This window comes from Myotis yumanensis, unplaced genomic scaffold (genome assembly GCF_028538775.1).
Source record: "Myotis yumanensis isolate MYYU_CA2020_CCGP unplaced genomic scaffold, mMyoYum1.0.hap1 SCAF_17, whole genome shotgun sequence".
Lineage (NCBI taxonomy): Eukaryota > Metazoa > Chordata > Mammalia > Chiroptera > Vespertilionidae > Myotis > Myotis yumanensis.
The window spans coordinates 37,533,339-37,556,475 of record NW_027223768.1 but is presented as its reverse complement, the minus strand read 5'-3'; the positions used below and the strand labels follow the sequence as shown (position 1 = coordinate 37,556,475).

Genomic DNA, 23,137 nt, shown 5'->3' with positions numbered 1-23,137 from the left:
GAAGCAGTGAGCAGAGAACGAATGCAGATTCCGAAGGGTCATTTATACCTGGGTTCCACCATATTTTTATCATGAACAAGGTAAGGACTAGGAAAGAGTTAGAATGATGACCAAGGAAAAAGAAATATGACTTAGAGACTTAAGTAAATATTTGGGATTGGGGTTATGGCTAAATTCCGACGTATGTTTTGAAATTAGATTTGAACTCACATTCTAAAATTCTTTTGTATCACTTATTAGATTTTGTGTTCTACTGGAGATCTTGGAAGTATGGAAATTTAAAAAAAAGACCTACAGATCCTATATTACACAAATGATATTTTTGGGAGATGTTGGTATCAGAATCACAAAATAAGGGATGTTCCACTTCCAACTTTAATAGAGTACCTTGTATTGGACCAATTCTCTCTTTGAGAACAGCTTTAACCACTGGTTAAAAAGTACAAAGTTGTTTGCAAAAGATCAGAATGCAGCTCAGGTGGCTGTAACTCAAGGATTAAAATCATAGAGAGGAGGGATTGGTAGTAGAGTAAGAGTAATATTCTCTGTTACTTTTGCTTTTGAAGTATACACTGTACAGGGAGGGTAAGAGGGGAAAGCAGCTGATGAGAGCTTTAGATGGAGCTAAAAAGACAAAAATTAGAGTTCGGGGGAACTGGGGCAGCCAGGGTTTGAGGCGCCATGAAGAGGGAACTGCAGAAAAGTAGGTTCACTATTCCCACTGCATTTTCCTCTCAAGACATTTATAGATTCCTAAACTGTGTAAGACACAAGTCCTAGAAGCCAAGCAGAAAACAGCAGCTGCTGATCTAAAACGCTACATGCAGTTCTCTGGAGTCACACCGTGCTGATTTCAGGACACAGTAAGCATGAGGAGCCCCAGTGAAAGAGAGTTAGTTGAAACCCTGAAAGGCCCCAGGTATGAAAGCAAACTGAAAAAGGACTAGTCCTCAGATAAGTAGAGAGATAGATAGATAGATAGATAGATAGATAGATAGATAGATAAATAAACAAAATTAAAGTATGCTTTGAAGCAATTTAATCCCTAGCTAAAAAGTAGGGGTTGGATGGGGAATGGGAGGTGTTAGATTACAATTTTAAGTAAAAACTTATCAATGAATTAGTTTAAATGTAAATGAACACACTATTCCAGTGATGGCAAACCTCTGACACTCATTTTTTTGATTGATTTTTCTTTGTTAAATGGCATTTAAATATATAAAATAAATATCAAAAATATAAATCTTTGTTTTACTATGGTTGCAAATATCAAAAAATTTATATATGTGACACGGCACCAGAGTTAAGTTAGGGTTTTTCAAAATGCTGACACGCCGAGCTCAAAAGGTTCGCCATTACTGCACCATTCCAATAAAATGATAAAATTAGATAGACAAAGCCATACTCATTATATAAATCTATAAAATTTTAGAAAATTTAAAGGTGCTCTGCATTTCTCTTTTCACTGCAGCATTATTCATAATAGCTGAGATACAGAAACAACCTAAGTGTACACCAACAGATAAGCAGGCAAAGAAGATGCAATATAGCCCTGGCTAGGTGGCACAGGTGGTTGGAGGACTGTCCCATACATCAGTAAGGTTTTGAGTTCAATTTCTGGTCAGGGCACATACTTGGGTTGTGGTTCAATCCCCAGTCAGGGCGTGTAGGATAGTCAACCAATTGATGTTTCACATTGACGTTTCTCGCTCTCTCTCTCTCCCTTCCTTTCTCTAAATCAATAAAACATATCTCAGGTGAGGATTTAAAAAAAGAAAAAGAAAATGTAATATAGAGAGGTAGATATATAGATGCATACATACATACATACATGCATACATACATACAATGGAATATTATTCAGTCATGAGAAAGAAGGATACCCTGCCATTTGCAACAACTTGGATGAAATTTGAGGGCATTGTGCTAACTGAATTAAGTCAGAGAGAGACAAACACTGCATGATGTCACTTATATGGGAATCTCAAATAGTGGTTACCAAGAACTGCGGGCCGGGGAGGAGTGTAAAGGGTATAAACTTCCTTTTAACAAGTTTTGGGATCTAATATACAGCAAGGTTATTTTAGCAAATAATACTGTATTATATACTTGAAAGTTGTTACGAGAGTAAATATTAAATGTTCTTACTAAACACAAATGATAATTATGTGACAGAATGAAAGTATTATGTAGTTCTATGGTGGTAATCATTTTGCAGTTTATAAATGTATCAACAAGAAAAATAAAATATAAAGTCACAGAAACATAAAAAACAACAGAAGATGAAAACAGATATATACTATAAACAAACAAAAAAGAATTGGTGTAGTATTTTAGTATGCGAAAAAGACTTTAAGAAATGTTATTAGAAAGATGACCATTCATAATTAAAAGTATCAATTCATCAAGATGATTGCATTATTCTAAATATCAACACAACTTTTAACCTAGACTCAAAATATATAAAAATAATAAGTATTTAAACAGCACGATTAACAAAATATAACAGGTAATATAAACCACTGAAAAAATACACATTCTTTCAATTGTAAAAAAAACTATTCACCAAAACAGAATAATTAGTGGGTCAAATAAAAATTAAGTTAGATAGAACATATGTAACTGGATAACAAAAACATAAAATTTCTGAGATGCAGTTAAGCTTTACTTAGAAACTTATATCCTTAAATCAATATATTATAAAACAATAGCTAAATATATGAAATCTATTTTAAAAACTTTTTAAATCAAGTAATCATGAAGAAAGTTAAAGAAAATGGTAAAGATATAAGGATGTAAAAAGCTATTAATGGAATATAATATAAAGATAGAATAGAAAAAAATTAAAAAGCCAAAGTTGATTCTCTAATAAAAATGATAAATATCAGTTGCAAATTTAATTAGAGAGAGTGAGCAGGGAGAGGCAAAGAGGGAGAAAAAACTAGCAAATGATCAATATCAGGAAGAATAAAAGGAACAATATTACAGGTTCTACAGACAAGAAAACCACACAACTTAGGAGTGATAATCCTATGTGTTCAGCTTCTGTGCGACATGGGTCTTGGCCCTCACGGGCGTCTATTACAAAGGCAACCCGGCTCTCACCTGCTTTGCCAGGAGAGTGAGGAAGGCAGTGAGGTCTGCACCATTGCCATTGATCTTCAGGCTTCTTTCCTTCTCAGCTAAAGAGCAAAGATCATTAATAGGTTGAGAAAGATAGTTGCTCTTGGATCAGACTTGATAAGGGGAAAAGGAATATGTCCTATAGTTCACAAGAGAGCCTCCTAACTCTACAAGTCGGCGATTCCTTGGGCTGTGAGTAAACATTAAATTGGGGATGAATGGATTGTTCTATAGACTTATTCAGGATAAACGGGCGGAAACAAAGCTAGCACCAAGGAACGTCTGAGTGTTTCATAGAACACAAAAATTTCATATTAGACATGAATTTTAATTAAATCAAACATACATTTATTTCCTAGAAGTTTTGGCTACGGCCCTATCTGAATATCACATGCGAAATCACCAATTCTCAAAAAAAGGCTCGCTGATACTTCATTGTGTGTGTGTGTGTGTGTGTGTGTGTGTGTGTGTGTGTGAGTGTCATTGTAATTGCGTCCCAGAAGGACAGGACTGGGTGATGGAGGGAGCACCTCTCTTCACAAGGTAAGTGAGAAAGCCCCAGGAACCTTGCATTAAAAAATGTATCAGCATTTCTCAACGCCCAGCACCCTGGCCTTCACTGTCATACCTATCCAGGCCTCTGCCACATCGGCCTTCCAGTTGAACTCCTGAAAGGCACGATCATCTTCCAACTGCAACTTCCAGGAAGCTATGGCCTGGGCCAGAGACGGTGTCTTTGCATTCAAAGCCTCTATCTTGGCGGAAATCTTCTCCTTGTGCCGAATTTCCTCCTGCAACGCCAACGGTGAAAGGAGGAAGAGAGAGACCAAGGCCAAACATCTGAATTCTTTGGGACTATTAAAAATCTCTCCTCTCTCTTTTAAAATATTTAACGACTCTCCTCTAGGTCTAGTGAATTTATTCTGCGATTTCTCTATGTCCCAGATGGTTATTTCCACCCCAGCACTTGGATGACCTTCTCATGCTTGTTCACACAACTGTGATCGTCTGAGTGGGTGTAAGCATCTAGAAAGTATGACGTCATCTCTGCTTAGGGTTCTTCATGTAGCACTTAGATCAGTGAGATGTTGTAAAAACAAGCATTTAAACTAAAGAATGATACTCAAGTTACAAATAAGTTTCCAACGGGTTCTCCTCCTTAGAGGCTTACAAAAATTTTTTCCCATTCTTACAAATATTCTATGATCAAAGCAAGTCATTTATAAAAGCTTCATAAATGCCATATTGTGCATAGGATAAGAGTAACTGTGTCAACAATTAATTTATAGAATCTGAAAGGTGTATTTATAAGATCTTAAAAAAAGAGTTTTCTGAAAACAGAAATTAAATAACTATTTGCTAACAACAACAAGAAGAAAAAAATGGCAGCTTAAAGAGATGGATTCAATTGGGCCACCATGGGAAAATTTATTCCACAGAAATAATCAATTGTGGCATTAATTTTTGGGGAGCAGTAGCTGGTTGTTAAATAATTACCAGCACATCCCCTTTAAATAGCCACTGTGGCTAGTAGCTGCCATATTGGACACTGCATCCCTAGATAATAAAAATAAATACATATTTGTTAGATGTTAAAAATAGGTGATTAAAATTCTGTGTATGACTTTAGCACTGCTCATGAGTCTATATTTGGGCCAATCCCTTTTGAAAATGAAAGTTTGACCGGGAATTCCTGGAATCACTCACCTTACTCAGGATGCCTTCCCCCTGAGCACACACATCTTGCACCCGGGCCTCGTGGACAGCAAAGTCATTATCCAAGGCTTCATGCTTCTTTAGCAAACTCTGCATAAATGAGTCGGTGAGAATCAAAACATCTGGAAAACATATCCCACCCACATTGCTCCCCAAATTATTCACTTGCCCAAAAAAGGGCAAACTTGCCAGAAAAAGGGTCACAGGTATATAAGTGATATTGAGTCTATCTCACCACGTGACCTGACAGTTTTCTGGATTTTGGAATAAGAGTGTTGATCAAGGATTTCTCCATATTGAAATTTAAACATTTCTAAAGCAACACTGTATTTACCAGAAAAATATTAAGTATCAAGAACATCCTCTATTAAGGACTATTCTCAAATTTGTTTTTTTCCCCACCAGGAGGGAGATTCTAATTTTAAGGTGAAATCACTGAGAATCTAAGAAGAGATTCCTCTTAAAGAGAAGACAATGGATTCATTCAGCCTATTGCTCACCTGAGTAGCAGCCAATGTGTCCCCAGAATCTCCTCGGGCAACCATCGCTTCCTTTTCATTGATCCAAGCTTCTTCTTCCTCAGCATTCTCCATAAATTGCAAGTATTCTAGGGACTCTTCCAACTGAAGCCCTCTGCAGCAGGCCAGGAAGCCCCGGTAAGAAGAAGAGAAAACCAGCAAGCGTGGGAATGAAGCCAAAGGCACAACCTCACGAGGCAGCCACCGTTGAACTGGGCCACAGAAGAATTGAGCCTGTGTTTACTAGTCAGCGGTGGTGATCTCCTCTGAATAAGAGGAGATTCTTGACCCACAAGTTCCGTTTTGTGGCATCATCTACTCTCCAGGAATGTTTGTTGGGGAAAGGAAATCTTGTCCAAACAAAAGTGCTGACTTTGGAGTTGGAGAATAATGGCAGTGAATCAGAACACTGTCGTTCATCTTAAGTGCTTTTATTTCTCAGGGAAGAAATGTCTTCCTATGCCAACAGACATGAAATTATAGCAGAAATTACTTTATTTGGCTCTATGACTATATGATTCTAAATGGCTATATGGCAATAAGGGAGAAAAAAACATTTCTCTCACTACTAACTGTTGCATACAAGGCTAAAATTGGGGCAACATAAAACAGATGTGTGGCAAATAACCTGTTACAAAGAGCAGCAATGATAAAAGATAGTTGCAGGTAAGTGCAGGAGTAGAGGTCTGTAAGCACAGAGGCAGCAATGACTTCTGCCTGCGGCAAATGGGAGACTGTTGAATGGAAGACTGCGCTTGAGGAGGGCCTTAGAAGAGAGAGGATGGGTGGCGGCAAAGAAATGGTAAGCAAGCACCTGGGTGTCCTCCCCAACCCCAGTTCAACCCCTGCCACCCAGGCGGAGAACTGGGCCTCCGCCCCCACTCACCGCGCCTTGGTCAGCTCTTTGAGCTGCTCCCAGTGTTGGACAAACTGCGCCAGCCGCTCCTGGATCTCCTCTCGCCCCACCGCGGCCTTGTCTCCCAGCCCCTCTGCCATATCCAGCACGTTCTGAAAAACACACCCCCTCCATGCTGCGTCACCTCATGCCCTCTCCCGATGTAGGCGCAGTTCCCTGGCAAAGTATCTAGGCAGATAATTCCTTAACTTTATGGTGCTCGGGGTGGGCTTAAAAATCCTGGGAGGAGAAGAAAGCTGTAGCAATAGACCATGTTAAATTGACCCAAGTATTTGAGCGGACACATTAGCATCTGTACCAGGCCATGCACTCCATGATCTGATTTATGGATTAGTCACAGTCATAGGGTGACCCTGCTGCCAAGCCAGAACCAGAGTTGCCTTTTTTTACCATACGGTTCGGCTCAAGCATAGCTTCTCCGAATGTTCCAACCTGCATCTAATTGTCAATAACTGTGCCCTGGCGTGTTAAAGTGCTCCTTCCAAGGAAGAGCACGGGTCCCTGTGCAGGATTCTTCTAGTACAGGATACAGCGTGTGGAGGAGAAAAGAACGCTTTTGGATGCTGTGACTGACTAAGTGGTCGTGGCATGCCGCCTTCACATTTTACAGAATCATCCTCCTTATCCCACACAGGAGGGCCTACTATTGGATTAGCTCTGCCCTCCCAGGCCTCAGACTCTACTGTTCCTACCTGGATGGCAGGTTCATGTGCCATCAGCTCCCCCTCCAGGCGTCTGTGCTTCTTCAGTAAGTTCTGAACCCCCTGTAGATCCCTCCCCTGGTCCTGGGAGCGCACTCGAACCAACTTCTCTCTGCAGACACGGGAGAACACAGTTTAGGCATCTGAGGTCATCCTAGAGCAGCAGTTTTCTGAGTGTGTGTGTGGCTGGGGGTGAGGTGCTGGTAACGCTCTGGAGTCAGTAATCACAAAGATAATTAGTACCAAAGGCTTTCAGCTAAATTTCTGACTTAGGCTAACGCAGTTAAAATAGCAACTGATCTCTACCAGGTGGACAGCAGCACCAGCCTTCTCTTTAGTTCCCTTGCCTGTCTCATGACTTCTTTGCTCAAGAATGTAACTTGTGTTCCTCTTTGAATAAAAGTGAAAATTATATGCATACACATACCCACAAACATATATACATATATGACTTCATGGCATTTGTTATTTTTGTCTACTAATACATTTAGTTAGAATGAGTTATAAAGAGCTGATAGTATAGAAGTAATGGCAGCAATGGTTCTGAGTGTAAACTATTTGAATATCACTATGAAGCACAGTAAAAGACGACAAAGACAAGATTATATTACCTCACTGTTTCTAAAAGTGTTTCTAAAATGCCCTACTTGTTGCCCTGTGCACAATGTTTTTCTCTAATTCATTGATTACTATGAAGAATCATCAGATGTGTTGAAGACAAACATGATGAGGCAGGTTAAACAGAAAATAAAGCAAATAATTTGATTTGCTAGTATATTCCTAACCATATTTTTCCAAATAAATATAAACATTTTATTTTTTGTTTTATTTTTTAAATCTAGTTAAATTTATTGAGGTGACATTGGTGAATAAAATTATGTAAGTTTCAAGTGTACAATTCTATGATGCATGATCCGTATATTGCACTGTCTTCACCACCCAATCTTCTTCCCTCTCCATATATTGACTCCCTTTTACCATTCCACTCCCCCCCCCCCCCCCACTTCCCTCTGGTAACCACATACTCTTGTATTTATCTGTGAGTTTTGTGTGTTTGTTATTTTTATTTATTTGTTGCTTTCAATATTATACCCCACATATGAGTGAAATCATATGGTTCTTGCCAATTGTATGTTTTTGCAACAAAGGTAGAATTAATTAGTAATAAAACCACAGTAGGTAATATGTAACATTCCCTGTCCAGTTTCCAGTTTAGTATCATATTAGATACAGAGGATATAGAAAAAAGAAACACAATGAGCTCGTCAGTTGGGTAAGTTGTCTCAGCTGTCTCATTTCGAAGGAGCATTACACATTCTATGAACTATCTAGAACTATGGTTTCTTTTTTTTATTGTTTACGGTATTACAAATAGTAGTACATATGTCTCTTTTTTCCCCACTGACCTCCCCCCGGCCTCCCCTCGTCCCCTCGCCCCCAGTGTCTTGCGTCTGTTGGTTGTGCTTATATGCATGCATACAAGTCCTTCGGTTGATCTCTTACCCCCCCCCCCGCCCCCTGCCACTTAACTTTGTTCCCAGACTACATGTGAACTATTCCCCACTCCTTCTTTTCTTATCTCCCTCTGGGTGTATACAGTGAAGGAATTTGGAAAAATAAAATAAATGTTAACTTTAAGCTAAGGCCAACATGATTAAGAAGTAATACCAACGCCAAGAAACATCACCTATTTCATTTCAGCATCAAATAGAAATATGTTGTGCGGGTTATCTACTCTCTTGAATTACCAACGCAATGTAAGCTGGCAGTACATACTCTATCCAGGCCTCCTCATCGTCCAGGTCCTGGAAGAACTGGAACAGGGCATAGGTCTCTTTCAGTTTCTCATGGTGTGCAGCTGCTAGATTCTGGACGTCCAGGAAGCGCTTGTTGACATTATCTCTTTTCTCCACAATCTGGTCAGCATTGAAAGTCCCGCTGGAGAGCAGATCAGCAGCCAACTCATTCAGGTCCTTCAGTGCATCCTAGAAAACCCAAGTGTGTTCAGTGAATACTACAGTACAGGCATTAAGCTGGTAGCGGGCTTGAGCCCCAGTAAGGGGCGTGCAGGAGGCAGCCAATCAATGATTCTCTCTCATCATGGATGTTTCTGTCTTTCTCTCCTTCTCCCTTCCTCTCTGAAATATATATATATTTTAAAAAGACGTGGCAGATTTACACAGTGGAATACTACACAGCTGTTAAAAAGATGGAACTCTTGCCCATCACGTCAGCATGGATGGACCTGGAGATTATTATTCTAAGCGAAACAAGCCAGTCAGAGAATGACAAATATCATAGCATCTCACTTATAATGTGGAATCTAATGAGCAAAATAAACTGACAAACAAAATAGGACCAGAAACATGGGTACATGGAACAAACAGACTGACAGATCTCAGAGGGGAGGGGGATGACGAGGACTGAAAGAGATTAACCAGAAACCATGTAGCATATATGCATGGGCCACGCACACTGACAATAATGTGGCAGAGGTCTAGGGGTGGGGAGCGAGGGTTGGGTGGAGGGAGACAAAAAGAGGGAAACAAGACATTTATGACAGTGTCAACAGTAAAGAAAAAAAGATAATTTTTTTTAAAAAACTGTTGCAACCTCTCTCTGCAACCCATGGATATGACCTGGTTATAATGACTAGTGGTCGAGAACATTAAGGTCGGTTTTGCAAGACTGTATTCTCGAATGACCTCTTATGATGGGAAACATTTCCGTTCTTGGAATGCAAGCCCCAGAGGAGTGGGATGCCAACACTACTTACATTTCGGGCCAACATCTCCGTTTCCAACAGCTGGTGCTTCTTGAGCAGGTTTCCTGCGGAAGCCAAGTCCCTGGCCTGGTCTTTCATGGCCAGCAGTGTCTCCGCCTGGGACAGAAGAATAAGCAAGAAAGTTGTCAGTCAAAACGATCTTTAGAAGGAACAAGATTGGCAACTGTGTCCCCAAACTTTCCCCAAGAAGAGTGAAGGAGGTTATTCACGCATAAATCTGGTGATCTGATAAGCATTTCTTAAGCTCCTATACCCTCAGCCCCCCAACTGCACCCCCACTTCCAGGTGCAATTACCTCTGAGAGCCAGAACTCAAAATCCCGGATGCCTGTGTTGAACCTCTGTTGGCGACTAGCCTCATTGAGCTTCTGCCCTTTGTCAATTGTTCTCTCAAGCAGGTAGTCCCAGTGTTTCTCCAGCTCTTCCAGTTGACCCTAACCCAGAGAAATTGAGGAGGTCATTAGATCTTTAGAATCCTGGGTCCTGTAACAACTTGAATGGATAATATAGGAAGGCTATGAAGGGCCAACATCTCTGTTTGGTTAGGGACTAACCAAATTTTTCTAATACTTGAATATCATAGGTTTTTATTGATTTCAGAGAAAGGAAAGGAGAGAGAGAGACAGAAACATCAATGATGAGAGAAAATCTTTGATTGGCTGCCTCCTACTGGGGACCAAGCCTGCAACCCAGGTATGTGCCTGACCAAGAATGGAACTGTAACCTCCTTGGTTCATGGGTTGAAGGTCAACCAGTGAGTCATACCGGCTGATATGAATATCATGTGTTAAACCAGTATGTTTAATCTGGGAAAAAGAACAGAAGGTATGAGAAGAAAGTTTGAAGAAAGGGTGCTGGGCTCCTTACAGGGGCTGATGCCTGAATGGCAATGGCTCTTGGCCGTAGGGATAGAAAATGTAAAACAAGTATGATGATGCTTAGTAATTAAGTCTAAAGCTTTCTTGGAGTTTTAGGTACTAAGTGTGGTAGGAGCACTCAGGTCCCAGCATCACTGTTTTCCTCTTTCCCTGTGCAACAATCAGAGAAAAGGCCACTAATCAGAAAACGTATTCCATATCCCTACACATGGAAACAATAAAAGAGTAAAAAAAATTATCTTCCTGTGACTATAGCCCAAAACCCATGCTGGGCAGCACCCCTACCTTCATGGTCTCTTCATTGCCATCGCATGCCCTTTGCTCAATCAGAGAGTTCCCCAAGTTGATGACTCCTTCTACTTGCTCAGCTCGGCCGTACACCTCATTTTCAAAGGTCTGGTGCTTCAGGTACTTCCTCTGCAGGAAAAGAAGAAACTAAGTCACCTTCTCACTTAGGGAAGCAAGAAAAGGTAACTTCTGTTGACAAGGAAGAGGTCACGTTTCCACCATAACCAACGTGATGATGGCTTCTGAAGAACCCACTTCACATTAGATTCCAAAGTCTCTGAGGACAGCAGGAGTGATCACAGCAGTAAGCAAATGTTCACTGTAGGGAGGTGACCATTCATCTGACAATCTCTGGATGCTGACTTTTCCCACGGTTTTTATTTTGAGCTTGCCTGAATGTTGCTAGGGTCTTTGTAGGACTCATCACAGGCGGTGGGCAGCATCTCACTGATCCATTCTTCCAGGTCCTCGAGGTCGCGGTAGAATTGTTTTAGGTCAGCATAGTTTCCCAGTTTTGTCCGCTCAGCAATGAGCAGTGCTTTGAGAGCCTTCCATCTGGAAGAAGGGGTGGGATCATTTTTTGCCCTCTGCCCTCCCCTCAACCCCAAATGGCATAGCCATGACTCTTGCCATTTGCCAACTTGTCCCTTCCCTCTCATCATTTATATATTTATGAGCTACATATAACAGAGTTAAAAATTATTTAGTCTCACATCATATTATTATATGTCATATTATTATCTATACTCCATATGTCTATGTTATATATAACATAGTCTCATAATTTTTAGATATAAAATAGAGTGGTTAAGTCAAGTAATTGCTAAGGTAACGTCTATGTCTTTTATTCTGTGAGTGTAGATCATAAAGTTTCCCAAAGTGTCAAGGTAGTTTTAAGCATGTAGAGATGAGAAAAGCTCAGTGTTACCCCCATGCTCAATGCTAGCAGAGGGGATGCTTTGCTACATCCTCTTGTTGCTCAAAAACAGTTGCTCAGGCCTGACCTGTCTAGCACCCGCTGGAGGCGAGCAGCAATCTCTTCCTTGGCATAGTGGTCATCAGCTATGAGGCGCTCAGCAAAATGCTCTAGTTCAGTGATCTTCTTTTCCTAGTACCAGGGGGAGAGAGAGAGAGAGACAGAGAGATTGATTAGGCCCTGGTACAATCCCAGTCTCTCTCTTAGAAAAGAACAGAGATATCCTTTGTGACTTCAGAAAGGGAAACCAAAGCAGGACCAAAGGGTAGATGCCTTACAGGGAGATGCATTTTAAATAAACAAGATGAGAACTGTCACTAAGAATACTTAGATGGGCTACTTGTGTGGCACTGAATTCCTGTCTTTGTTACTTCCCATGGCCATTGTGGAGGGTAATTTCTGCACTGGGTGGGATGCTGGAATAAACAGTAAAAAAAATCTCTCTTCCAACTCCAAAATTCAGGTTGATTTTTAAAAAATTCTCAACAGAGGATATTTTTCCACTGATTTTTAGAGAGGGTGGAAGAGAGAGAAATATCGATGTGAGAGAAATGCATCGATTGATTGCAAGGAGCCTGCCACTGAAGTATGTGCCCTTGACTGGAATTGAACCCGGGACTCTTCAATCTGCAGGCCGATGCTCTATCCACTGAGCCAAAGTGGCCAGGGCTAAAATTCAGGTTTTGAAAGGTTGGCCATAAAGTAAGAAAAGTCAATGCCATGTGTGTCTTGAGTTAGAATAAGCCAAAGTGTCAAACTACCTCGGAGTTTCCTATAGAAGCAAATGGGAATAATTTTAAATCATAAACCACAAACATATGTAGAGTTTCTGTTATTACTAATAGTTATTTTTTGAATTCTTATATTATTACCTGGGCAGTGATTGCTTTGTCCAAATCATCGCGTTTCTTCATCAAGGCCTCCAGACTGTCTAAGGAACCCTTATCATCTGACCTCAGGAAATTCTCACGAGCCACCATCCAGCTCTCTGCCTGGTCACAGTTGCCTTGGAACAACTATGGGAAGTCAAGGTAAAGGTACATGAGACATCAATCCTCCCTTATCCACAGTTTCATTTTCTTCAAGGTCAACCACGTTCAGAAAATATTACATGGAAATGCCAGAGGTAAACAATTCATAAGTTTTAAATAATGTGCCTTTCTGAGCAGAGTGAGAAGTCCCCAGCCATCTTGCTCTGATACACCTTGCTCCGTGCATCTGCGTTATTATATACTCCCCAACTGTTAGTCACTTATCTGTCTTAGTTATTAAACCTGCTGTATCAATATGGCTTTGTGCAAGTAGCCCCAATTCTACTTTATAATGGCCCCCAAACCATTCACACAACTTGTATTATAGTATATTGTTATAAAGGTTGTATTTTATTATTTAGTTATTGTTGTTAATCCCTTACTGTGCCTAATATATTAATTTGCAAACTTTACCATAGGTATATATGTACAGAAAAAAATATTGTATATATATATATATATATATATATATATATATATATATATATATATGGTTTAGTACTATCTGTAGTTTTAGGTATCCCAAACTCTCTCCTAGAAGAGTCTTGGAACGTATCTCCCACAAACAAATGGGGGACCACTGTACTGGACCTCTTACATTTCCCTGTAACACATTTATGTTTTTACATAAGCTATCCTTCATTCTTGGGGTGCTATTTCCCACATCTACCCCTAGTGAATACTGGCTGCTTATTTAAAGTGGGTGAACATTCTCCTTCAGGGTAGCCTGGAATACTCACTCTTTTCCCTCAAAAGTGTTAATCACTTCCTCTTCTTTAACCTCAAAACATTCATACGTTTTGTTTCATTAACAAGTACTAGAATGATCTGTCTACATGTCTAATTTCACTCCTTAAGAAAAGGGATGCTATCTTACTAAACTTTATATTGCCAGGGCTCTGCACACAGTAGGCTCTCAATAAAAATCAATAAATCAAAAGGTCAATGAATACATAAATTAAAATCACCCCACTTCATGCTGAGAAATGGCCCCCATTTTGTTTGACTCTTTCAACAGGAATAAAGGCCACGAATACAACAGTGATCAGTCTACAAAGCAGAGGATACAGTGTCAGGTAACCAAGAGAGGCCCGAAGCATGGGAAGACCAGTGAAATGAGCACCCGCACTTAACCATGTAAACCTGCACAGAAGGAACAGACAGAGCCAATATGCTCAATGTAGGTTTGCTGTACCTGATACTCTAGACACTGATTTAGCATCTTCTCGCGTTGCTCCCAAGCTTTCTCCAAATCATCTCTCTCTTGTCTGACAGCTTGAAGCTTTTTTTCAATGTCAGGGCTGTCTCGGTGCCCGCTGCCTATAAGTTCTGCACCAAAGTCTTCTAAGGCCTGGAAGGTAGGGGCCTCAGCCTCCATGTCAGCATGATGTTCCTGTGGGGAAGAAGGAGAAGAAACTGGTGAGGCCAATGCCATCACAGCCAAGTCACGTGAACAGAAGCTATGGCTTTTGTAGCCATACCTGGTGTCGCTCTATCAATATCTCAGTACCAGTTAAGTCCTCAGCCATCTCCTGTGATGATACCATGCCATCCATGCCACTGATCCAATTCTGTAGGTCCCTGGAGAAAAAGACATATTGGGATTGACAAGAAAGCCTTGCAACTTGCTACAGGGCTGTCTGTCTTTGGGCTTTTTCCTCTCTTGAAAATGTTTCCAGATTAATACCTTTGATCTGGCTTTATCTGCCTCACAGATCTTGGGTTTTTGTTTTCACTGCATGACTAACAATAGCAATCCCTCGCATTTGAAAATCTCTTCACATATATTGTTTTCTTCAATTCTTGTAATAATCCTGTACAGAATTCTGGGAATTCTTTTGTTTTCATTTTGGAGATGAGGAAGTCAGCTTAGAGATAATAAGTGATTTGTCCATGTTATATAAGTAAAAAAAGCATCTAGACCGGAATCCAGACACTGGAGTCCTGAAACAGTACATATTCCATCACTTCGAAGGGTTCATGTTCTTTACAGTAGATTCTTTTTTATCATTAATAATACTATAGTGCATATTCAAAATTTCTAAGAGTGAATCTTTTTATTTTTTAATTAAATGTTTATTGATTTTTAGAGAGAAAGGAAGGAAGAGGGAAAGAGAGATGGAAACATGAATGAGAGAGAAACATCAGTTGGCTGCCTCCTGCATGCCCTCTGCTGGGGATCAAGCCAAAAAGCTGGGCGAGTACCCTGACAGGGAATCAAACCAGTGACCTCTTGGTTCATGGGTTGATGCTCAATCACTGAGCCATACCAGCCAAGCTAGATTTAGTTAAAAATATGTCTTATTATGGAATCTTAAGGAAGGCATATATCAAACAAAACAGTCTCTTCTTTTGTAGACTCACTTATTCAATTATTCAAACAATTAAAATTTGTTGGGTGCTTACTAAGTGCTAAATATTGTGAAAAAGAAATATCTGTGCATTCCAGGAACTCACCTATTAAAAGAAATAACCTTAAAAGCAAAAGTGTCAGAAAGAGGTAAAATAAGGCATTAGACTTGCTCTAAGGCTGGGAATATCCCTTCCCCAGCACTGAAAAGTAAGACTTTATAAAGGGAAAGGGGTAATATTTAACTTCAAATCTGACATCCAGGTAGAATCTATCTATCATCTATCATATAATCTATCTATCTATCTATCTATCTATCTATCTATCATCATCATCATCTAGGAGCAAAAAGTTATTTGGAGAAATGAGTATGGATACTATTTATTTTTACTATATAAAAAACTATAGCTTTCCAGAGGTGCTGAACTGGGGTGGGTATCCCCAACAGCAACCGCATCATTTGCCCAAAGTCCCACCCTTTTTTCTTCAAATGTATTACATTGTGAGTTAGTACTACCTGGACCCTCATCTAAGTGCTCCTCCCAGGAGACTGATATGCTGAGAAAAAGTGTGGAAATTGTTCCACAAACAAAGTGTACATTTGCTAAATTGTAATAATGTCTACACTCTTTAGTCAGGCAATGATAATTCTCTAGCATTTGATCTCAACATTTCTAAGCTTCTTTCTTGCTGCTTCTCCCTACCCCTCTGAGCTACAAAGCCAGTGCTCTAGCTATCCCTGCCTGTTCCATGAACAAGCTGCCCCTTTCTTAGCCTTGTGCCTTTGTTTGTATACTAGTATAGTTTCATTTACCTGTTAAGTTGAGAGTTTGGGGCTATATTGCGTTCTACCATGGTTATCTATATTCCTCTGTGCCTTCTCAGTACAATGAAAATATCCATATCCTACAACTCCTCACATAGCACCTTATATGTGTATAGCATACACTCCATTGAAGTTTATCTAATTTGCTTAGATAGCCTCACATTCCTTCAAACTTCAACATTTTATGGCTCAACGTATTGAACTTCAGATTCTTTGTACCTGATCAGAAATACTATCTGGACATTGAGGTACCCTCCAGACCCGCAGTAAAGAGCACCTATACCCAGACTGCTCCTCAGGGTCCAAGCAGGAAATTGCCCACCCACCTGGCCGTTTGATCTTTACCTGGCCTTGCTGAGGAACAGGTAGAATTTCTGGGCCTCACTGAGATTATCCTTCCGGTCCTTTGTAAGCCCAAGCAGGTCATCCCAGGCCTCATTCAGCTCCGTCCGCTGCTTCTGCAGGTCGTCAGTGGCGTCTGGGTGGGACTCGCTGAGCCGCTCTGCTGTCTCTCCCAGTATGATCACCTGAGGAGGTACAAGAGCTCTGATCACCATCCTAGAGTCACACCTAGATCCTCGCAAAAGAAAAGGCCCCAGTCCTGAGTGTCCTTGCTCCTCAAACAGACATCAATGAGGGACAAGAACATCTTGCTGCTTTCTCTACTAAAATGGCAGCTCTATCGGTGACTCCCTGAAGTAGGCCACATTGACATGACCATACATCTTTTTTTTTTCAAAATATATTTTATTGATTTTTTACAGAGAGGAAGGGAGAGGGATAGAGAGTTAGAAACATTGATGAGAGAGAAACATTGATCAGCTGCCTCCTGCACACTATCTACTGGGGATGTGCCCACAACCAAGGTACATGCCCTTGACCAGAATCGAACCTGGGACCCTTGAGTCCGCAGGCTGATGCTCTGTCCATTGAGCCAAACCAGTTAGGGCCCATACATCTTTTTCAAAATATATATTTTTATTGATTTCAGAGAGGAAGGGAGAGAGAGAGAGAGAAATACTGAGGATCAGGTAGCAACCTGGGCATGTGCCTTAACTGGGAATTAAACCGTGAACTCCTGGTTCATAGGTCGATGCTCAGCCACCGACCCATGGTGGCTGGGCCATAGTTTTTTAAGATAAGAAGGCGTTCAGGGAGGGTGCTTAAGTAAAAGCTGGTAAGTGACAGCATCATTAGGGAGCCAAGGATCCTGATTTTTATTGTGAAGATCTTCCCAATATCAAGATTTCTGGGCATCTTTTTGCTCTGCTTGATAATGCCATGCTGTATGATGACTCTGATTTATCCCAGAGTGTATCTGGCAAGCTCCAGGGTTCACTTTTGGGTTGGAATTGGATTAAAGTCATTCAATTACTTGTGAAGGAAATGAAGCACCATGCTCAGGCATAGGCCTGGCCATCTTGGCTGTGACCATTTCCTACTTATTTTAGGCCACTGGCTTCCAAATAGCTTCTGTACATTCTGCTCACTTGTAGCCCATTCAATAGGCACTTGGGCAGGAGGTTCATTTCCAATATATTTTCCTTCCCTGCTAATGGGCCTGGGGCATGTCCTTTCAGTGATCTTGCTTTAAGGACAGGATACAAGGACAAGTATGGAGTAATAGAAAGATAAATGTAAGAATATGAACTGGAAAATAAAACCACAGGAGAGAGCATTGATAGGTCAAGAAGAAAGTGTTCGAAAAGCTTAGAAGCTCCTGTCTCACCTTTTCTCCCAGGGGTGCGAGGTCTCTTTCAAACCCCTCGTGCTGTCGCTGAAGGGCCTGAACACTGAACAGGTCGGAGCCAGGATCCGCAGCACTGAGGGCATGGCACTTCTTCTCAATCTGCTCCTTCACATCATCTGCTTCTCTTTTCACGAGAGGAAAGAGTTTAGGGTAAGAATGTGCACCAGAGGATGACTAGCTGGCCTCATAAGGAAGTCTTCCCTACCACCACATCATCATCATCATCATCATCATCATCATCATCATCATCATACCACCATCACCACCACCATCATCACCATCATCATCATCACCTCCATCATCATCATCATCACCGTCATCATCATCATCATCCTCACCATCACCACCATCATCATCATCATCATCCTCACCACCACCACCATCATCATCATCATCATCATCACTACCACCACCACCATCATCCTTTTTAATGTGCTAGAACATATGCTCATTTCATCTTCACAACTACTTGAGGCATAGTTACTACTACCACGCCTACTTCATTTATGAGAAAACTGAATTTTAAAGATGTTAAGTATATGTTTTCAAAGTTGCACTACCGCTAAATTCCAGCCTAAGTTTGAACCAGGTGGCCCGCCTGTGGAGCTGCATGCTTATCTGTTATACTTCACAGCATTCCACCTGAAGCCATTCTGAACAAACACAGCCATCTGCACTTCACTGTTCCCTTCTCTGGATATTCAAAAATACATTTATGCACAGAGAAGGTGTTTGGTTTTCTATTTGTTTGTTCATTTGTTTGCTTGCTTGCTTAGTTGTGTATGTGTGTTTCTTAGTATAGAAACAGAATGGAAATCATAAATAAGTTGTTGAAGCAACAGTTAATGTCACTGTGATATCTGTTGTTCTCTACTGTCTACATCTAGTTCAGAAATATAGTTACTTAAACCTCTTGCTTCTACTTAACGTTTTATTCACTGACATGACAACACACATGGACTGCTGTTATATGCCAGGGCCCAAGCCTAGGCACTAGAAAACTGACATTGGTTGTATGGGAGTATGCTATGTACCAAGTGAGGAATATACTACTGAAACACCTGATCTATCATCTATCTTAGGGAGAAGAGCTATACTAATAGCTATGGTTCTACTATAATAATTAGACCTGGGGGCTTTTGAGTGGCTTCTAGAACAAGGCTGCCTTTTAGGGTTCAAGTGCTCACCTGTGGAACATTTGGACAGCATGGGCACTGCCCAGCAGCTGGCGCTGCTCTTCGGCAAGCCTCTGCAAGGAGCCCCAGCGGTTGTTCAACTCCTAGAAGAGGTGGACATGTCAGACCTGAGCCAGGGAACTGACTCAGACAGCTCCATGGTGCGTGAACACTAAACAGGGTTTAAATCATGTTTGTTTTCATGTTATCGCCTTCAAAAATTGGATAGGTTCATGTCTTTGTTGGATATTTCTAGTTTGGGCCTGATTTATGCCAGTGCAGTTAAGAAGGGGATCACTTTCCTTCCCAAACTGATGTTTTAGGGCGAAGCCACCAACCCCGGAGTGGCAATCGGTGTTTGCTGCCACAGAGACTATGTTACGTCCTCTGAAAAATGAGTGGAAACATTGCCTTAGTGATTAGAAGCTATTGCATTTCTCTAGAAGAAATATATGCCTTTCTTCTTCCTGCATTCTTTAAACAAAGTAGTCTCTTAGAGTCCTATTTTTTGTAGATGGCAAGTAAATTGTTCCTGTGAACATTCCTTTCCCTTTATTCCATATCCACCACCACAAAAAGTGGAAGAGTACTCATCCTCATTAGTTTATTACAACCCAGAGAGCTGGACGAGACATCCCATTAATGTTCATTAGGTATTTTATGAAACCATAGGTCCAAATTTGAATCAGCTCTAGAATGCTCCCTTCCCCATCTCTACTGACCTATATTGTTTTCCTTTTTTCATCAGATTTTATTAGGACCTATCTCTTCCAATATATCTTTCTTGATATATCCCTTCCATTATCATAGCTCCTTTATCTGCATTTTCATTGTATTCTTATTCGAGCACTGAATTTCTGTCTGTGAAGGTAGGGGAAAGGTGAGTATATGTTGCAATGTGTGGACTTCAGATCAGTTCCAATGGCTGAACAATTTGGTCTCTTGTCTTTAACCTTTTCGGTGGCCAGCTCCATACTGCCATGACCTTCTGCATGTCCTAGCTGAACTGTGGAATAGGAAGTTGAGTATGTTTAAGGAATGAGGACTCCCCAAGCTCAGCCTGGTCGAGAGGAGAAATGGACGGAGCCTTAGTTACCTGCCGTATATGAGTTCCTTCTGGTGTTAGAAGCCCTTCAAATAGCAGATCGTCAGCTACCTTGTTGATATCCCTCAGTCGAGGCTCATTGGTCTTCAAATCCTAGATGGGAAAATGTATGCAAAGCAGGTTAGATCCCTTCTGACAAAGCTTTCATACGTGCCTGCTTATCTCTGCCCTGACATGGCTAAACATTAAAACATATTGCTAACCTTACATTCAATACAAAACAAGCTGTCCTTCTCCAAATTGGCACTTAGTAAAGTACCTTAAATCTCCCTGAAATCCCGTGACTATCAGAAACTTGGTAAGAGAGTTGCTATTTATCTGAAGTATGGAGCACACCCATTTTCCTAGAATTCTCTTTATTTTTCATTTTCCAATATAATTGTTTAATTGCCTGTTCTTATTGTTTAACAGCTTTTATTTTTTCCCTTCAATTTTTTAGATACTTACATACAGGCATATTGGCCCTTTATCTAGAAGATATCTTGCAAATATTTCCTCCCAGTTTGTTGATTGTATTCTGATTTGGTTTATGGTGATAGTTGCTATGCTAAAGTTTATCAATCATTTCTTTTAGTGCATTCAGTGAACCTGAATTTTGAGTCGTAGTTAGAAAGTCTTTCCTTACAAGGTATTAAAACATAATATAGAAATTCTGTAATTAAAATAGTGTGGTGTTAACGAATGAACATACAGGCTACCATAGTTTATCAAATCTATCATAGAAAAAAACAAATAATTTACAGTAATAATTTCAAATACATATGGAACTTTGCTATATGATAAAGGTAGTAACTCAAATCACTAGGTAAAAATGGACTTTTCAATAAATGATGCTGCAAAACTTGGTTAACCATTTGCAAAAAAAAAAAAAAAACGAGATGTAGCTATCCCTTACACTATATTCGATAATAAACTCCAAATGACCAGGATCTAAATGTAAACTGAATCCATATAAGTATTAAGAGAAAACTGGGTGAATTTCTTTTTTCTAACTTAGAAATCTCTCCCTGGGTTAAATAGCACCGTCAGGGGGATCTATACCTGGCCGTGTACTATTCTTTTCTGCCAACACAAACTCCTCCACCTTCTATAGAATTTCATGAACTGAGTTGCAATCTGCTTCTACTAAGGTATGTTCTAAGTAATAGCCATAGGGAGCTCATTACACTGTCTACAGTGGCAATATTGTTCATTACATTATACAATAGCCTTTCAAGGAGTTTTCCTATGGAAGTCTCATTTTTGGTGTTATTTTATAATTTTATTTTTGTTTTCCTTTCTTTCACTTTTCTCTTTACATATTCCCCAAAAATAAAATATAATCTCTGTAGCTATCTATCCATCTATCAATCATCTATCACTTTGAATTTCACTGGAATCCATCATAAAAAAGAAAGGCCTGGCCAGCATAGCTCAGTGGTTGAGAGTCAACCTATGAACCAGAGATCACTGTTCTATTCCTGGTGAGGGCACATGCCTGGGTTGCAGGCTCAATCCCCAGTGTGGGGCATGCAGGAGGCAGCCGATCAATGATTCTCTCTCATCATTGATGTTTCTATCTCTCTCTCCCTCTCGCTTCCTCTTTGAAATCATAAAAATATATATTTAAAAAAAGAAAGGAAGAAAGGGATTCATATTCACTACCAGTTAAAATAATAAAATGAGTCTGAAAGAATAAAGGAGAATGGAAGGGTTTAAGTCTGTGGGAAATTAGAAATTGTCTAACTTTAAAGTATGGTTATACTTCCTATCTACCCATGAAACCTCTATCTCTGGCCGTGCATCTATGCATCAGGAACACAGCACAGTATAGGGCAAATTTTGAAGAATTCAGGGAGATCACCACTCCCTGTAGGACTTAGGAGTAGCAGGAACTGCAGGCTGCAAAGTTGGGGTGACTATTTTCCTTGCAACCACAATACCCAGAGAAAGATTTAAAATGTGGAACTCTCAGCAGGTTTGTGATAGACATTTATCAAATTTGAAATTAAAGAGTTGCTTAGGAGGAGGTATGGGATAAAAATAAATAATAATAACCCTCAAAAAATTGTCTAGGACTCTAGAAGAAATGGCTCTTCTTCCTCACCGTTTGGAACTCATCAAACTTTTTCTGCAGCTCCCACACGTCATCTAGTTCTATGCCAGTGTTTTCTGCCTTTTTCTCTCGGATCCAGTCCAGCATGTCGCCTGCCTCATAGGCCAGCAGAAACTCGTTGTAACGTTGCAACAGACCACGTCTGCGTTGTTCCGCCCGGTCGAGGAGAGAGTGATACCTAGTGTATAAAGGAAGAGAATGGAAAAGGTGAAATATAAGATGGAGAAAACACAGAAGAGATGAGGCAGGGTGAAACAGGGAGAGGATGAGAGGGACAAAAAAGAGAGAGTGAAAATCAAAAGAAAGCCAGGAAAGAAGCGAAGGAAATACAGATAGAAGGAAATAGCATTGAGAGCAGAGAAACAAACACACAGTGTTCCATTTAAAAATAATAAAAATGTCAATGTCCCAATGGTGACTGGCAACATCTAATAGAAGTGAAATTTTGAAATTCCTGCTGACAACTGGATATGAAGCAGCCTGGCAGAATGAACAAAATTCACATGGAAGTCAGAAAACCTTTTTATAATCTTGAAAGAATGCTAGGCAGGGAGTCAGAAGATGTGACTCTATTAGAGGCGCCTAACCTCGGGCAATTGGCTTAATGGTACTGGGGTTCTCTGGCTTCATTGTAAAAAGGAAGTATTTGAGCCCTAGCTGGTTTGCCTCCCTGGATAGAGTGTTGCCCTGCAGACTGAAGAGTCCCAATTTCAATTCCAGTCAAGGACACATGCCTGGGGTTGGGGGCTTGATCCCCATTAGGGGGGCATGCAGGAGGCAGCCCACCATGATTCTCTCTCACCATTGATGTTCTATCTCTCTCTACCTCTCCCTTCCTCTCTGAAATCAATAAAAATATATTTTAAAAATAAATAAATAAACAAACAAATAAACAAATCCTATAT

General features: G+C 40.4%; 1 protein-coding gene across 2 annotated transcripts in view; it reads right to left on the bottom strand.

The window, feature by feature from the left end:
- Positions 1 to 23,137, bottom strand: part of SPTA1 (spectrin alpha, erythrocytic 1) — a 71,227-nt gene that overhangs the window by 10,780 nt on the left and 37,310 nt on the right. For both annotated transcript variants that reach the window (XM_070396259.1, XM_070396260.1), the window contains exons 23-42: positions 22,224 to 22,410; positions 20,129 to 20,230; positions 19,045 to 19,136; positions 17,837 to 17,981; positions 16,453 to 16,634; positions 14,413 to 14,512; positions 14,127 to 14,324; positions 12,773 to 12,916; positions 11,929 to 12,032; positions 11,317 to 11,479; positions 10,922 to 11,053; positions 10,055 to 10,192; positions 9,751 to 9,855; positions 8,751 to 8,959; positions 6,966 to 7,086; positions 6,244 to 6,365; positions 5,340 to 5,472; positions 4,831 to 4,929; positions 3,752 to 3,914; positions 3,106 to 3,182 (exon numbers count right to left, since the gene is read on the bottom strand). In XM_070396259.1, the coding sequence (XP_070252360.1) occupies positions 3,106 to 3,182; positions 3,752 to 3,914; positions 4,831 to 4,929; positions 5,340 to 5,472; positions 6,244 to 6,365; positions 6,966 to 7,086; positions 8,751 to 8,959; positions 9,751 to 9,855; positions 10,055 to 10,192; positions 10,922 to 11,053; positions 11,317 to 11,479; positions 11,929 to 12,032; positions 12,773 to 12,916; positions 14,127 to 14,324; positions 14,413 to 14,512; positions 16,453 to 16,634; positions 17,837 to 17,981; positions 19,045 to 19,136; positions 20,129 to 20,230; positions 22,224 to 22,410 (2,716 nt within the window). The remainder of the gene's footprint in view (positions 1 to 3,105; positions 3,183 to 3,751; positions 3,915 to 4,830; positions 4,930 to 5,339; positions 5,473 to 6,243; positions 6,366 to 6,965; positions 7,087 to 8,750; positions 8,960 to 9,750; positions 9,856 to 10,054; positions 10,193 to 10,921; positions 11,054 to 11,316; positions 11,480 to 11,928; positions 12,033 to 12,772; positions 12,917 to 14,126; positions 14,325 to 14,412; positions 14,513 to 16,452; positions 16,635 to 17,836; positions 17,982 to 19,044; positions 19,137 to 20,128; positions 20,231 to 22,223; positions 22,411 to 23,137) is intronic.